Source organism: Ovis aries, chromosome 1 (genome assembly GCF_016772045.2).
Source record: "Ovis aries strain OAR_USU_Benz2616 breed Rambouillet chromosome 1, ARS-UI_Ramb_v3.0, whole genome shotgun sequence".
NCBI classification, from domain to species: Eukaryota; Metazoa; Chordata; class Mammalia; order Artiodactyla; family Bovidae; genus Ovis; species Ovis aries.
In genome coordinates this window covers 253,324,311-253,342,535 of record NC_056054.1, presented here as the reverse complement: position 1 = coordinate 253,342,535, position 18,225 = coordinate 253,324,311, and the positions used below count along the sequence as shown (strand labels likewise).

The window sequence follows — 18,225 nt, the reverse complement described above, 5'->3', positions numbered from 1 at the left end:
TCATATATAGCAATTATCCTTCAACCAAAAAAGGAAAAAAAATACTACTGTTTCTTTCCATTCTTTTTCCTTTATTCTAAACCACAATAGTGATGTACACTACTCTGTCTACCAGTACACTTACTTGGTCTTCTGCTTTATTTATTTAATGGTTCCTTCCACTGTATGTTTCATTTCAGTTTTTGTATTCTCTAAGTTTTTTGTTTGATTTTTGGCTGTACTGGGTCTTCAATGCTATGTACAGGTTTTCTCGAGTTATGGCAAGCAGGGGCTACTTTCTGATTTCAGTGTGCAGGCTTCTCATTGCAGTGGTAGCTTCTCTTGTTGCAAAGCATGGTCTCAAGGATGCATCGGCTTCAGTAGCTGCAGCATGCTGGCTTGGTAGCTGTGACACATGGGCCGAGTTGTCCTACTTCAAGTGAGATCTTCCTGGATCAGGGATCAAACCCATGTACTGTTCATTGGCAGGAGGATTCCTCACCAATGGACCACCAGGAAGACCTCAGATACCGCATGCTAATTTTTCTAATCCTTATTAAAAACGTCTTTTAACTTATTGCTCTGTGTATCCATTCTCTTCCTAAATGTTTGCATCATGTTTTTAATCATTACTCTGCACTCCTTCTCATATAGTTAACTATCTCCACATCGTTTAGTTGTTTTGGGACTTAATTTTGTTCCTTTATCTGGGACATGTTCTTTTGTCATTTCATTTTGTCTAAAGTTCTATTTTTATTTTATATATGTGTAAAGTTGTTATTCTTGACTTTGAAAAAGAAGCCCTCTGTTGAGTATGTCCTATGTGTTCTAGCAGTACAATTCCCTCTCATAACGCAATGGTCGGGTACCAGCTGGTCCCATTTTAAGTTCCGACCTGTTTGTAGACTCAGCTCCACAGGGTGTAAGACTGTATGTTTTTTGCTTCAGCTGTCTGCTCCCTGGTGGGAGAGGCTGGTCTAGAGGCTTGTGGAACCTTCCTGGTGGGAGGGAATGGTGGGGAAAATTGGATCTTGGCTCTTTGGTGGGCTGGGCTTTGTCAAAAGGTGTGCCAAGAGGTGGCTGTACGATCAGGAAGTCTTTAGGCGGCCTCTTTATTGACGGGTGGGACTGTGTTCCAGTCCTGTTGCTTACTTGGTCTGAGGTATTCCAGGACTGGAACCTACAGGCTGTTGGGTGGTGCCAGGTCTTCATGCTAATGTCCCAAGCAAGATGTCAACCTTCAGATAATTTCTTATGGATATGTTCACCGCCAACTTTTATGACCGAACAGAGAGCCACAACCCCATTCTCCCTCCCAGGAAGCCCTCCAAGAGCAGGATTAGCTCCAGCCCAGGCTCCTATGAAGTCACTGCTTTCCCTCTGAGTCCTGGTGCTCATACAACCTCATGTGCATCATCCAAGACTGGAGTCTCTGTTTCCCCCAGTCCTATAGAGCTCCTGTGATCAAAAGTTGCTGGAGTTAGAAGCCAAATAAATGCTCTGGAGGCTCTTCCTCCTGATGCCAGACCCATAGGCTAGGGAGCCTAAAGTGGGGCTCAGAGCGCTCACTCCCATGAGAAAATTTCTGTGATGGAATTATTTTCCAGTTTCTGGGTCACTCCAGATGTATGGGATCTGATTATATCACAAATGTGCTCCACCTATCACCTTGTGATTTCTTTGGATGTAGAGTACCTTTTTGGAAGGTTTCAGTCTTTTTTATTTATGGCTGTATAGAACTTAGTTGTGATTTTGATATTCTTATGGGAGGAAGTAAGCTTAAGTTCTTCTACTCTGCCATATTGTTTTCTCTCCTGCACCTGCAGGAACTGGCAAGAGCCACAGACCCTTGCTTAGTGTCAACAGTGCTAGAAACTGCTCTCCGGCATAACAGATACCTCGCTGTTCACAGCTGGGTGTGTTCCTACATATCTCAATGGCAGGAAAATAGTTCAGCTTTGCTGGACTAGTGCTCTCAGCTGCAGCTACTGTCTATGGACTGAGCAGAAAGTTCCAACCATCCTGTCCTAGTCAACAAAACTTTTGAAAGGAAAAATTTCCAGCTTGGATCTGGTAGAGAGGGCCTGAAGATTAACTGACAGCCAACAGACTAAGTGGAGAAGAGAGTTTATTTACAACTGCACATGCTCAGTGGTATGTATGGCTGCCTGAACAAGTTTTTAATGCAGATGAAAGTGCCCTTTTGTGAAAAAAAAAATTGTTCAGGAAAAAAGTTTTCATAAAGAACATTATTAGTAAGGAAGAGAAGTGAGCACCAGGCCATATGGCAAGAAGGCAAAGGTTAACTCTACTTTTTGTACACACAGAAGTCAGGTTTATGATCAAGACTCCTAACTAAAAAACTACAAACTCCTCAGCCTTGAAGTAGAAAAGATAAACACTGGCTAGCAGACTTTTGGTTGTACAATAAGAATGCATGGACAATGAGAACCCTTTTCTGGACTGATTCCATTAATGCTTTGTTGCTAAAGTTAGGAAGTACCTTGCCAGTAAGAGACTGACTTTTAAAATTCTCTTCATAATGAACAATGCCCCTGATTACCCAGAACTCTATGAATTCAACACTGAAGGTGTCAAAGAAATCAAACTGTTCTGAAATAAAACATCTCTAATTCAGTCTTTAGATTAGGAAGTCACAGTTGTTGCTGTTCAGTTCCTAAGTTGTGTGCAACTCTTTGCGGCCCCATAGTCTACAGCATGCCAGGCTCACCTATCTTTCACTATCTCCTACAGTCTGCTGAAATTAATTTCCATTGAGTCTGTGATGCTATCTATCTCATCCTCTGCCACCCTCTCCTCCTTCTGCCCTCAATCTTTCTGAGCACCGGGGTCTTTTCCAGCAAGTTGGCTCTTCACATCACATAGCCAAAGTATTGAAGCTTCAGCATCAGTACTTCCAATGAATATTCAGGGTTTATTTCCTTTAGGATTGACTCTCTGCAGTCCAAGCGACTCTCAAGAATCTTCTCCAAAAGCACAATTCAAAAGCATCAATTCTTCGGTGTTCAGCCTTCTTTACAGTCCAACTCTCACATCCATACATGACTACTGGGAAAACCATAGTTTTGACTGTATGTACCTTTGTCGGCAAAGTGATGTCTCAGCTTTTTAATATGCAGTCAAGATTTGTCATAAGCTTTCCTTCCAAGGAGAAGGCTTTTTTAATTTTATGGTTGCAGTCACTGTCCAGTGATTTTGGACCCCAAGAAAATAAAATCTGTCACTATTTCCACTTTTCCCCCTTCTATTGACCATAAAGTGATGAGACTGGATGCCATGGTCTTCTTAATCTTTGAATGCTGAGTTCCGAGCCAGCTTTTTCACTCTCCTCTTTCACCCGTATCAAGTTCTATAGTTCCTTTACAACTACTGTCATTGGAGTGGCATCATCTACATATTTGAGGTTGAAATTGATATTTCTCCCAGCAACCCTGATTCCAACTTGTGACTCATCCAGCCTGGCATTTCACATAATGTATTCTGCATATAGGGGCTTCCCAGGTGGTACTAGTGGTAAAGAACTTGCCTGCCAATGCAGGTAGATGTAAGAGACTCAGGTTTGATCCCTGGGTTGGGAAGATGCTTGGAGTAGAAAATGGCAACCTACTCCAGTACTGCCTGGAGAATCCCATGAACAGATAAGCCTGGTGGATTAACGTGTCAGGGCTGCACAGAGTCAGACACCACTGAAGCGACTCAGCGTGCAAACACACACTCTGCACATAAGTTAAATGAGTAGGGTGACAATATATAGTGCTGTTGTACTCCTTTCCCAATTTTAAACCAGTCACTTGTTCCATGTCCAGTTCTAACTGTTGCTTCTTGACTTGAATATAGGTTTCTCAGGAGGCAGGTAAGGTGGTCTAGTACTCCCATCTATTGAAGAAATTTCCATATTTTGTTATGATCCACACAGTCCAAGGTTTTCACGTAGTCAATGAAACAAGCTTTTCTGGAATTCCTTTGCTTTCTCTATGATCCAATGGATGCTGGCAATTTGATCTCTGGTTCCTCTGCCACTTCGAAACCCAGCTTGTGCATTTGGAAGTTCACATACTGCTGAAGCCTAGGTTGAAGGATTTTGAGCATTACCTTACTAGCATGTAGAATGAACACAAATGTACGGTAGTTTGAACATTGTTTGGCATTGCCCTTCTTTGGGACTGGAATGAAAACTGACCTTTTCCAGTCCTGCAGCTGAGTTTTCAAACTTTGCTGACATACTGAGTGTAGCTCTCAGGATTTTACTTTTTTTTTTTCCTTTTTTAAAAAATTTATTTATTTTAATTGGAGGCTAATTACATAGCTCAGGAGGAATTCTGTCACCTCCACTAGCTTTGTGCATAGTAATTATTTCCTAAGGCCCACTTGACCTCACAGTCCAATATGTTTGGTTCCAAGTGAGTGACCACATCACTGCAATTATCTGGATCATTAAGAACTTTTTTGTATAGTTCTGTGCATTCTTACCACCTCTTCTCAATGTCTTCTGCTTCTGTTAGGTCCTTACCGTTTCTGTCCTTTACTGTGCCTGATCACTGAATAAAATGTTCACATAAGGGCCTCATAATACACAGGAATCAATGGAAAGGATTGTCTCTGTACTATGGAAGATAGAACATCAGGAAAGTCTGAAAGAACTTCACCACTGAAGTTGCCACTGTTGCTACAGAAAAAGTCATGAAAGCTATCAGACCTGAAATAATAAATTCCCACTGGAGATAAATTTTGCCCAGATGTTTTCCATCACTTCAGAGGACTCAGGAGAGAGCCTATCAAAGGAATCATGAAAGAGACTATGAACATGGCATAAAAGGTGGGGTGTGGTGAAGCATTTTAAGAAAATACTGGAGAAATCAAGAGCTAATAGACACTACACCAAAGGAATTATGAAAAGATGACTTGATAGAGATTAGTGCTTCCAAACCAGTACTGTACAATGAGGAAGAACACACAGAATAAACAATTTCAGAAAACAAATAACATTAGACAATCTTACTCAAACACTACTTTTAACTTCTTTAACAACAAGGACCCTTTTAATTTAGGGCATTGAAACTAAAGCGAATGGTGGAAGAAGGTTTGGTATTATATAGAAGCATTTTTATACAGATGAAAAAGCAAAATTCAGACATAAATTATGACGTAGTTGCATAAAATTACACTGAATATGCCTGTTTTCCTGCCTACTGTTCCACCTCCTCCACATCTGCCATCTCTGAAACAGCAAGACCAAACTCTCCTCTTCCTCAGCGTACTCCATGTGAAGATAATGAGGAAAAATACTTTTATGATGATTCACTTCCACTTAAGGAACAGCAAATAATCACTATGCCGTACACTTAATAAATGTATCTGTTGTATATGTCTGTGTCTCCAATGGAAAATATCCCACATAGCTCAGTAGGTAAAGCATCTGCCTTCAACGCGGGAGACCTGGGTTCAATTCCTGGATCGGGAAGTTCCCCTGGAGAAGGAAATCGTAACCCACTCCAGTATTCTTGCCTGGAGAATCCCATGGACAGAGGAGCCTGGCAGGGCTCATGGGATCGCAAGAGTCAGACACACCTTAGCACTACTATCTTTATCTTTTTATGGCAAGAACTGCATGAGTTCTTGTGCCATCATCATTGCTTAAGTGTTCAATTATGTTTTGTGTGCAAGACAAGCATACGGTGAGTGATATTTTTCACACAGTGTTCTATAACTTTGCTTTCGAAGAGTTACATTACTGTATAGTATGACACACTATCTCTCATATAGTTGGAGAAACTATGTATCAGCATATCTTGTATCAGCTATATATGAGCTGAAACTATGTAACTGCACGATTTAAAAAATGTTTCCAATAGTATATTATAAATATGACAGTAATACTATATGCTATAAAAATTTTATAACAATTCATTCATTAGTGTAAAGGCAAGGCTACTGTGAAACAATTTTATCAGTTACCCTAGGCTAATACAAAGCAATCATATTATCGCCTTCTTCATCATCACACATAAATCATCATAATTATAAATCAATATGAATTATTCACAGTATCTTTTCATTTTTGACATCTAGTGTTAGTTATATATGTAACACCTACTATGGTGTTTTGTATCATATAAGACAATACTGATATAGGTACTAACAGATGATTCACCTTGTAAACTGATGACATAAACTTTCAGTAATGATAAACGTAGTACACAATACTATAAATTTACTTTAGCCCTTTAATGATTTTAATAACATTTTATTTTCTCTAGATTACTTTATTATAAGAATATAGCATATACTACACATAAAACACAAAATACGTGTTAATTGACTGTCAATATTACTGGTAAAGTTTCCAGTCAACAGTAAGGTATCAGTAGTTAACTTTTGGGAGTGTCAAAAGTTATATTGACGATTTTCAGCTACAGAGGCATTACAGTAACCAATACCCACACTGTCAAAGGGTCAGCTGACTATGAAACGTACTGTGTTGCAAAGATTTCCCAACATAGATGTCTTACTTAAATATTTGAAAACTATACAAATTGACCTTTGAGAAACCATATCTAAGAATTTATATATAGAGATCTGATTCTAGTAATCTCAGGAAGAAATACAATTACATTTTGCTTTATCTCATAACAACTGACTCCACCAGGAACCAAGTATATCTATTGACCTCGAAGAGTTATAGACTGCTTTGGGAATTAACATATTTCTAATTAGGTTGTTATTACAATTATAAAAGACTTTTGGCCAGGTAGAGATTTGTAGGGCTTTCAAAAAAGGTCACGTAATAACTGGGTATGACTGATTTGTAATAAGGAATAGAAGCTACAGCACACTATTTTTTCAGGCAATAACATACTTTTGACCACCTTTTTCAATTTAAACAGTTTCAATCGAAATGCTTTCTACCTCATTTCACCTTTACTTCACTTTGCTATAATACAACATATTCAGTCATTCATTCAACAGAAGTTTAGTGGCTTTTCTCTATTAACTAGGCATTTTTCTCGGATCTTGGGATCTAATGACTCCTTTCATCAAATATTTCAGAATTTTTTCACATAGCATAATTTAAAAACTAACCTCCTTCCACTCCCAAGGAATTAAATGACCCATTCAGTATTTAAGAAAAAAAACCTCTGTATTTAATAATATGCAAGCATTTAAATGCATTCTCAAGTATATACACAGTAGTAAAAGATTAATATCTTTCTAAAGAATTGAAGATAAAAATTTTTATCTGCATCTCAATTATAATTTCATTGAGTTCATTACAGTGAACAATGTGTGATTCACTCCCACTTACGCTTATTATGTACTGAGCTCATAAGTCTTACCACTCTTCATCATCAATGGCTTTTGCAAATACATAGTCTGTCCCTCCAAAACACAATACCACCTTTCAAACAGAATTTCCACTTGTTCTTCCTTCATTGAATCTTGTCATACTTGCAGACAATTATCATTGTCGAACAGGTCTGGCACATCTTGTTCACTAATATCATCTCTGGAAATTTTGTGTATTTGTTTGTTTGTGTGTTTATTTATTCATTATTCTGAGTTCAAATTTTTATTTTTCAAATTGTTTATACAAGAAAATCTCAAGCAAATGAGTAAGCATCCTATTTTTTTAATGACACTGTTTTAAGCCACCTAATTAAAAGTATTATATAGATATTTAAAATTGAAACTTAAAATATTTATTAAAATTTCTAATCATCACAATTATATTTAATTACTTTTATGTAGCCCTAGGAGATATTTAATTCTGCTTTAAGTTAATATATTCTAATAACAATAAAAATAATATTAGAACAGAATTGTATTCAAACAGAATGCTGATTTTTAAAAGTCTTTGATTAGGTCAATAATCTCAAATATTCAGACAAAATGTTTAAGAATATGAAACATGCATTCTGAATAATTTCATTTGTTACACTGCATTCATTTTTGTTTTCCCCTCAGCCTGTTTTCATATATGAAGTGTTCTTATAACTTAAATCTTGGATTCCTCTTTTTACTTACCTTAGAATAATAGTTCTCAATAGTTGTTCTATGTTAGAATCACATGGTGAGCTTTTTAAAAAAAAATCCCTATGCCAAGGTCACATTCCTTACAAATTAATTAAATGTCTAGGGCATGTGTAAAGGAGCCAGGCATCAGTATCCCAGTGAGACATTAATTTGCAGCTCAAATTTAGTTTGGGAACTACTGTCTTAAAATACTTGATAATCATTCCATCATGCGTTAGTCCTGAGAAGGTCCAAGACATATACCACTTTTAAATTTACAATCTGAATCACCTGTAATGCAGGCCACGCATAGTAGAACAGTAGCTGGTAAGTAAACATACTACTTGCACCTTAACTGTATGTTACCTGGCTTTAACTTCGATGTCTAACATATAAACTCATGTATTAACAACAACAACAAAATATGTTTTACTGAACAGTAGCCCCACAGAAATGTTCCAGAATCTAGGGTTTTTGAATTTTAAAAGTGAACTTGGTGCATAACCTTATATTTCATCATACCCCAATAAAACCTGGTGTAGCACTCTGTAGTTAAGAACATTAATATTTAACAGCAATGCATATATATATATATATATTTTTTTTTTTTTTCAAACTGACTGTGAGAAATAAAAATTGACTGTAAATAGCCTCATGTTAGTTGATGCCAAGTGGCCTTAGAGCCAAACCTGAAAGTTTGGATTACGAACTGTCAGAGCTTTTTTGAGATTACAGAAATTAAGGCAAGTGATTCTGAAATATTATGTCCATAGGTTACAATTCAAGGTCTTCCCTTGAATTGGCTAGTCTGAAAGCCAGTGACAGAATGTTTATCTAGAAAGATACACATTAAAACATTTTGATACTGCTGCTAAAGGTGAACACCTGATGAGAAAAACACATTGAGCAGCCTATGCTTGAATATTTACTTTAGTATGTATTTGTAGTACTTTTTTCAATTAAAAATAAATACTACTGCTACTATTAATAAAAAACCTAAACCCATGTTACTAGAAGAGTCGACTTATAAGAAAGCCAGTCCTTGTGGCTAGTCTTAAAGGTCGAAACAAAGGAACACCTATCAGAAAATAGAAAATAATACCAAAGGCAGAATGTTAAAACAAGAACTGATGCTGGCCTGAAGCATGACATGAAATGAGTTCACTATAAATAAAGAAATAAAACTGTTAAAATGTCTCAAAAATAAACATTTATGACCAGTGTAAAACTATTTGAGAGAATATTTAAGTCTTAAAATGGAAAACCATGCATGATTAACTCATGAAGACTAGCAGAGAAGACTCATATTCTGAATAAGAAATCAGATTATCTCAAGCAGAGTGTTCCAAATGGAAGTACTATACACACACACAGAAAATGGAAAGGGGGTGGGTGAGGGTAGAGGGACACATGTCAGCGTCAGGGATCCATACAAAACAATTTTGGGAATTCCGGATTAAATTTAGGAAATTTTTCACTGTTAGGATTTCTAATAACCTTAAATAAGATAATGTGCGTTGACAATCTTAGGTCAGGTATCTTAGGTAGGTATAACAGTCAGCCTTCTAACACTTCCTTGACCTCCAAACCCTTTTTTCTTTAAAACATTTAAGAGGACTAGCATTCCACAGAATATGAAACTGTTAGAGGTGCATTTATAAATTCAGGATTTTAGATGGTCTTCAAGAATGAATGTAAAGAATCAACTCATACCTCATACCATTAATTTTCCAATCATTATCAGCCATCAGTCATTATTCAGTGCTACTATCTCCATGCAATGTAATAAAATTTCCAAAGATGATTCATTTTGGAAATAACAGCATGGATTATCACATAAATGAGAAAATAGTATAAATTCTCTCATACTAAGTACAAAGTCAAAACAAAACTTAAAATAATCAACATATTCACCATTTACAAGTACAAGCAGGCAATTTATATAAACAGTGAAATGCTATACCTCATCAAATTCTTCAGTCATTTTTCTGATGATTTCTGCATTCTGCATATTTCGAAACATCTCTATTCTCACAGTACCTGTGGAACAACAGATTCTATAGTTAATTTTTCCTCTCCATGCTAAAAGTTAAATGTAACTTGACTACTATTTGAAAAGTTTTATATGAAAGTGATTGGGTTTTTCTTTCTTCCGCAAACTTCTATTTTAAAGGAATCTCTTGTTTAAGAATTTAAAAATTCTTTAAACGTTAAAAAAGAAAAACACCTGAATAACCTATGCATTAGGTAAGTCTAATGAAAAATGTTTAGAGAAGTATTAAAGAAGGAAAAGACAAAGAAATAAAACAATGAATTTACATAGTACAGAGGGCCCTAAAGATGGCTTATGATAACCAGATATATGAGGCTTCCCTGGTGACAGATGATGAAGAGTTGGCCCGCAAAGCAGGAGACCTGGGTTCGATCCCTGGGTCAAGAAGATCCCAGGTGGCTACCTTAGTCCAAAAACCATCCAAGTAAAGAGAATGTTATCTCCCTTCAAGGCACCTTCTGTTTTTTTTTTTAATCATCAGAATGTTCTCCTTTTATTTAAAACTAAGTGTTTCTTAATTTAACAATACTTTCAGTCAAATCTGTTTTCTTTGAAGATTCCAGGAACTTCTACATAAGGATCAAACAAAGGAAAAAGCCATAACCCCCTTTTCATCTCATTCCTTCATATTTCTACCTTACTTTACTTTTATCTCAAATATGGCTATGTTAATATTATCACTCTTATAAGAATGAGTGGTTTACACTGAAAAATCTATGTTTAAAATAACAGAATTAAAAAAAAACTGAAACAAGGTTCAAAATCAACTTAGACACAAAGAATTCTGATATAATAATTAAAGGAGGTCCTGTTTCAATTGGATAAATGTGTTGGACGCTAAGCTGTGTCTGACTCTTGTGACCCCATGGACTGTAGCCCACTAGGCTTCTCTGTCCATGGGATTTCTCAGGCAAGAATACTGGGGTTGGTTGTCATTTTCTGATGCAGGAGATCTTCCTGACCCAGGGATCAAACAGAGTCTCCTGCATTGGCAGGCGGATTCTTTACCACTGAGCCACCGGGGAAGCTCAATAATTAAATGAGGTTCAGTTTCAACTGCATAAATGTAAAATATTCAAGTTAAAAATCACAAGAATAATACTCAATAAACAGTAGGAAAATAATTAATTTATAACTTCTGACAGGCTCCTTGCAAGTGATTAATATCAGCTCTATCTGAAGTCACAATTAGGAATGGAGGCTGGAAGAGTCTCTGAGTCATACTGTATGAAAGAACATAAAGAATTGAATAGCCATTAAAGTCAAAGTATGATCTAGAATCAGAGTCATTAAAAAACTACAGTGGTATATTTGGCTCTTATTCAACTTAATTTTTACTAATCTTAAAATGAAAAAAATTATGTTTGCCCTATCTTTAAATCAGAACCATTTTACAGCACATTTTATTTATTGACACATAGCTCTCATTAATTTTCAATAGGTATTCCAAATATTCAACTGTAGAAATGACAGGTTGGAAGGAGAATGAAAAGGAAAAATGTTTTTAAATAGTTCTTCCCCTTAAAAGTTCTTAAAAACTTCAAATAGTTTTTGGAAATATGCAATTTCAAAAAAAAGAGAGAAAATTTTTACTGTGATTTAAAATTTTATGGTAAAAACAGTAATGCAGAGTATTCAACAGTGTTGAAAATAGCCTGTTTATGTACTACAGAACAGTCTATGTTTTCAGAGGATTTTAAAAAATTAAATAAACAAGAAATATGCTTAACTGATAAGTGAGCTCAAATAAAAATAACTTTCTCTTAGATATTCTCAAAAATCACTCAATTAAATAAAACTGTTTGCATTTAAACTTGCATAGGTCATAAAATATTGCATCAATCTGAAATAGATTTGATAGATAAAAAGTAAGTCATTTCAGGAGTTAATTCATGGTACTCTTGATAAGTGGAAGGACTGATGCTGAAGCTAAAGCCTTAGTATTTTGGCCACCTGATGCGAAGAGATCACACACTGGAAAAGACCATGATGCTGGGAAAGACTGAGAGCAGGAAGAGAAGGGAGCAACAGAGGATGAGATGGCTGGATGGCATCACCAACTCAATGGACATGAATCTGGGCAAACTCAGGGAGGTAGTGAAGAACAGACAAGTCTAGTGTACTACAGTTCATGGGGTCACAAAGAGTCAGATTTGACTTAGAGACTCAACAACAACATTTGATAAGTAAAATTACATCCATCTGTACTTATTAAAGCAAAAGAAATAAAATCAGATGTTAAAATTATTAAACATGACAAGAACTGTTCTTCTTAGGGGGATGGAAATATTTTAGATCTTGAATAGAGTTGTCATCATTATGGCTGTATGCATTTGTCAAAAGCTATCTATCTACATACTCTGGTGACTTTTAATGCATGGAAATTAGATTTCAGTAAAGTAGATTCTTTAAAAATTCAAGAAAAAGGACAAAGCTAACCCTAACTGTTCAGTAATGAGTTGCACATATAACCGTTAAAATACTTCCGATGTAAATAATGCTCAACTACTCAATTTCCATAATTGACAAGGCAGTTTTCACATAGAGTGGAGTTCTAAATATACTTTCGATAAAATAGCTATGTTAGTTCATAAAGGGAGGACTATTTCATGGCATCAATTTAATGCAGTGAAGGGAAAGGCAACAAAACAACAACCATTATTAAAAGAAATATAAAAAACTTTAAAGATGGCTATAATATAAAAAATCAATTACTAAAATCAGATGTTTAAAAGTCACACTTTTTAAAATGAACAGAAGCCTTGCATTGATACTTTTTAAGAAAGAAATTCCTTTTGCTGCCATAATGACTGTGCCAAAGATTACCTTATTTACTTATTTTTCTCCTGTTCATTCTTCTCCAACTGAGTCCCACAATTTTACTGAAACTGCTTCCTCACACCAGTGATCTCTGAACTGCTACATCAACCAATCTTAGTAATAATCTATCTATTCTATTTAAAGCATTTGTTTATTTCATTGGTTCCTATAGCATTCTACATTTGTACTATATTTTCTGTTGATTTGTCTTGATTTCTTTCACTTACTTTTAGGCATTTAACATGAATAAATACAGGTATTTTCTAAAGCTCTACTTAAGCATTCTTCTTTGTCCATTTTAAAATTTTCTAGCCTGGAAACGGCCCCAATCTAGCTCACCCAATAGAAAAAAGTATAGCAGGGACCACTATTTACTGATCTTTCTATTTCTCCACGAGCCTTAAAAACTTTGACATCTTAAGTTCCTCTGTCCTATTAAGGTTTTTTGATAATAATAATCAAGAATATTGCCCTAATTCAAGACTAATTTTCAGAATACATTAAAGCGCTAACCTCAGTTCATTTTTAGATTCGTCATTCTTAAATATGAATATTTCTAATAGATTATCCTAAGATTATGGAGAGTAAAGGTAAATAAATCTGAAATAATTCAGATTTATGGAAACAAAACTATACAAAAATATAGAATAAAAAAGAGTAAAGACCATCTTTCAAGCACTTAAATACTAACAAGTTACCCATAAGAATCTTAAAAGAATAAGCCACCAATATACATATTTTATGAAACGTTGTTTCAGCAGGCTCTCCAGACAGGATTGCAGTTTTAATAAAGAAAAAGGGAGAACTTTAAAAATTGTCATTTTAATAACCCAGAGAGATGTTGTGGGGAGGGAGGTGGGAGGGAGGTTCATGTTTGGGAACGCATGTAAGAATTAAAGATTTTAAAATTAAAAAAATAAAAAACTAAAAAAAAAATAAAATAAAGAGGAACCCCCCCCCAAAAAATGTACTATAAATAATATGCTAAGAAAAAAGAGAACATTGAGTCATATAGAATGCTCAATTAAATCCAGAAATGGCAATAAAAGAGTGGAAGAATAAAATAAAGAATGAGAGAAACAAGTAGAAAACAGTAAAAAGTATAGTGGATATTAACTATATCAATAATCACTTTAAATGTCAGTGGTCTAAATATACCCATTAAAAAACAGAGATTGCCAGAACAGATCAAAAAAGAAAACAAGATCCAATTATATGTTGTCTACAAGAGACAGATTTTAAACAGAAAGATAATTTAGGTTAAAAGTAAGAGAATGGTAACAAAAAACAAATGGGCTAAGGACTTGAATAGACATTTCTCGGAAGAGAAAATACCAACTAAAAAAAATTAGCAATAAACACCTGAAAATATGCTTAATATTGCTAATAATTAGGAAAATACAAACAAAACCAACAATAAATGGTGCCTAACATCATTAGGATGGGTACTATAAAATAATAATGATAATAAAGTGTTGGCAAGCATGTAAAGAAATTGGAGCCCTTATGCACTGTTAGTGGGAATATAAGTAGCTGCTGTGGAAAACAGTGTGGTGGCTCCTAAACTTATTAGAAATAGAACTACCATATTATCCAGTATCCCATTAGTGGATATATACTGAAAGCTATTGAAAACAGGATCTAAAAACAATTTGTACTCTTATGTTCATAGCAGAATTACTCACAATAGCTAAATCGTGGAAGCACTGCAAGTGTCCATTGACAGATGAATAGATAAGCAAAATGTGCTATACACATATGTGTGTGTGTGTGTTTATGTATATATATAAAATGAACTATTATTCAGCCTTGTAAGGGAAGAAAATTCTGACATGTGCTATAATATGCATGAACCTTGAAGACATAATGCTAAGTGAAATGAAGCAGTCATAAAAGCACAAATACTGTGTGATTCCACTCATATGAGTTTAGAGTAATCAAAATCATAGACACAGAAAGTAGAATGGTGGTTCCCTGGGCTAGAGGAGGAGGCAATTGGAAATTATTGTTTAATGGGTATAGAGTTTCAGTTTTGCAAGATGAAAAGAGTTCTGGTGATAGTGGGGATGACTGCACAATAGTATGAGTGTACTTAATGGCATTAAACTATACATGTAAAAGTGGCTCAGATAGTAAATTTTATATTATGTGTATTTTATCACAATAAAAAAGTGGAATAAAAAAATAAAAATAAAAATTGTCATTTTAAACTATGAATAATTTTAGAAAGAGAAGTAACATCAGAAATCTACCTGCAAATTCTTGATCATTTAAACTATGTCAAACACTGATGACAGCAGAAATTGATAAAATCCCTGTGGAATGTGACTTGGCAAATGTCTACAAAAATTAAAAATTTATATTCCTTTTTGCCTTGATATTGTACTTGTTGCAAAGTATTCATAAAATCACTTGTGAAAAATCCTTCACACCAGTCAGAATGGCTGCGATCCAAAAATCTGCAAGCAATAAATGCTGGAGGGGGTGTGGAGAAAAGGGAACCCTCCTCCACTGTTGGTGGGAATGCAAACTAGTACAGCCACTATGGAGAACAGTGTGGAGATTCCTTAAAAAATTGCAAATAGAACTGCCTTATGACCCAGCAATCCCTCTGCTGGGCATACACACCGAGGAAACCAGAATTGAAAGAGACACATGTACCCCAATGTTCATCGCAGCACTGTTTATAATAGCCAGGACATGGAAACAACCTAGATGTCCATCAGCAGATGAATGGATAAGAAAGCTGTGGTACATATACACAATGGAGTATTACTCAGCCGTTGAAAAGAATTCATTTGATTCAGTTCTGATGAGATGGATGAAACTGGAGCCAATTTATACAGAGTGAAGTAAGCCAGAAAGAAAAACACCAATACAGTATACTAACACATATATATGGAATTTAGGAAGATGGCAATGACGACCCTGTATGCAAGACAGGAAAAAAGACACAGATGTGTATAATGGACTTTTGGACTCAGAGGGAGAGGGAGAGGGTGGGATGATTTGGGAGAATGGGAATTCTAACATGTAGACTATCATGTAAGAATTGAATCGCCAGTCTATGTCTGACGTAGGGGGCAGCATGCTTGGGGCTGGTGCATGGGGATGACCCAGAGAGATGTTGTGGGGAGGGAGGGGGGGGGGTCATGTTTGGGAACGCATGTAAGAATTAAAGATTTTAGAATTTAAAAGAAAAAAAAAATAATGAATACACAAGGTTATGCCCTGAAGCATAGTTTGCAACAATAAAAAAGGTAAACACCCCATTTCCCCATGAATAAGAATCTGATTAAGTAAAAATGATGATGATAATGACAATGGTGGAAGGCAACATTTGGCTGCTCACTACCAACTAGGCCTTGTACTAATAAGTGCTTAAACTTCACAACAACTTTATTCAGAATACAATTTTTCTCCCATGTACAGATGAGAAACTTGAGACACTTAAGAGATTTAGCAACTTGTAAAGGGCTTTTCCAGCAGCAGATCCATGGCCTATATGTAGGCAGACTGGCAATAGATCCATGGAAACCACTACTATTAAATGGCTCTTAAAGTCAATGGAAGCCATGGATATAAAAAACAAAGTTATCTATGACTGATATAAAAAGATCTGTAGGATATATTCATACATGAAGAACAGAGGTATAGGCTCTCGTTCAAGGTGGCAACACAGGAAGATCCTGAACTCACCTTCTCCCATGGAAACAGTCAACAATTACATATGCAAAGACTTCCTCTTAAAAAACACCTAAAGGTTGGCTGAATGGGCTGAATGATGATTACATATCCGGCAAATGAGAACAAAATCACATCAAAGCAGCAAGACAGGCTGGCACAAAATATCATCAAATGGCACAAGATAAAACCAATCTACACCGCAGTGAACTACAATTAGGAGGGAACTCAAAACCAGAGCTTCTCCTGAGGAGTGAAGGGCTCAAACTGCACATTAGGTATGACAAATTTTAAGATATGCACTTGAGAGATGAGCCCCATCCCCCCAAAATCTACTTTTTAAAATCAACAAGGATCGCATCTTGAGACCCATAAAACAGCATCAATCTAGTAGAAAGTTCTAAAAGGGCCTGCACAACGTGAACTCTTCCACCCAAGGCTCAGCTCAGGTAGGTTAAGGGAACTAAAACTTAAAGCGAATAAGGATCACGTGCTTATATTAAAACCATGGCCTAAGAGGCAGGCACCTAATTTAACACATGCACATCTAGGAGCCTGCTGGAATACTCTGGGGACAGAGAGTAGCGGGCACCATTTTTATACTTTTCCTTTGCCATGCTCTGGAGCACCAATATCTCTTGGAAGAGGGCCTATGTGTGCCTGATGTCCTAATTTTTGCGGCTCCTGCCGACAATATAATTCTTGATCACCTGGCTCTGGAGGTCGGGGAATGGCACTCCTGATCATGTGGAACTGTAATAATCAGTGTCATCATAATGGAGCTCCTATCCATCTGGTGCCCTGATTTTTGTGACTGCTGCCAGGACACCTTTGTTTCACTGGACTTTAGAGGCCAGTAGGACTTAAAATTGTAGATCTCGCAACACCTTAACCAATGAAAAAAAGAGTTCGAAATCAGCTACCACTTCCAGGGAATAGGAAGAGGCAACAGATCCAAGAATTCAATCTTTCTGTGAAAGAGACCTATTAGTTAGTCATTACGATTGTGACCTGAGGGGCAGGGTTCTCTTTAAACAATATCTAGGGACTGAGCTTTCCTTTTTCAATGATTTCTCAATAAACTGTGGAAAATTCTGAAAGAGATGGGAATACCAGAGCACCTGACCTGCCTCTTGAGAAATCTGTATGCAGGTCAGGAAGCAACAGTTAGAACTGGACATGGAACAACAGACTGGTTCCAAACATCAAAAGGAGTACATCAAGGCTGTATATTGTCACCCTGCTTATTTAACTTATACGTAGAGTACATCATAAGAAATGCTGGACTAGAAGAAACACAAGCTGGAATCAAGATTGCTGGGAGAAATCTCAATAACCTCAGATATGCAGATGACACCACCCTTATGGCAGAAAGCGAAGAGGAGCTAAAAAGCCTCTTGATGAAAGTGAAAGAGGAGAGCGAAAAAGTTGGGTTAAAGCTCAACATTCAGAAAACGAAGGTCATGGCATCTGGTCCCATCACTTCATGGGAAATAGATGGGGAAAGAGTGGAAACAGTGTCAGACTTTATTTTTTTGGCCTCCAAAAACACTGCAGATGGTGACTGCAGCCATGAAATTAAAAGACACTTACTCCTTGGAAGAAAAGTTATGACCAACCTAGACAGCATATTCAAAAGTAGACACATTACTTTGCCA

General features: G+C 36.1%; 1 protein-coding gene across 2 annotated transcripts in view; it reads right to left on the bottom strand.

The window, feature by feature from the left end:
- STAG1 (STAG1 cohesin complex component) overlaps positions 1 to 18,225 on the bottom strand; it is a 469,514-nt gene that overhangs the window by 204,830 nt on the left and 246,459 nt on the right. For both annotated transcript variants that reach the window (XM_060395498.1, XM_012102945.4), the window contains exon 6: positions 9,974 to 10,050. In XM_060395498.1, coding sequence (XP_060251481.1) covers positions 9,974 to 10,050 — 77 coding nt within the window. The remainder of the gene's footprint in view (positions 1 to 9,973; positions 10,051 to 18,225) is intronic.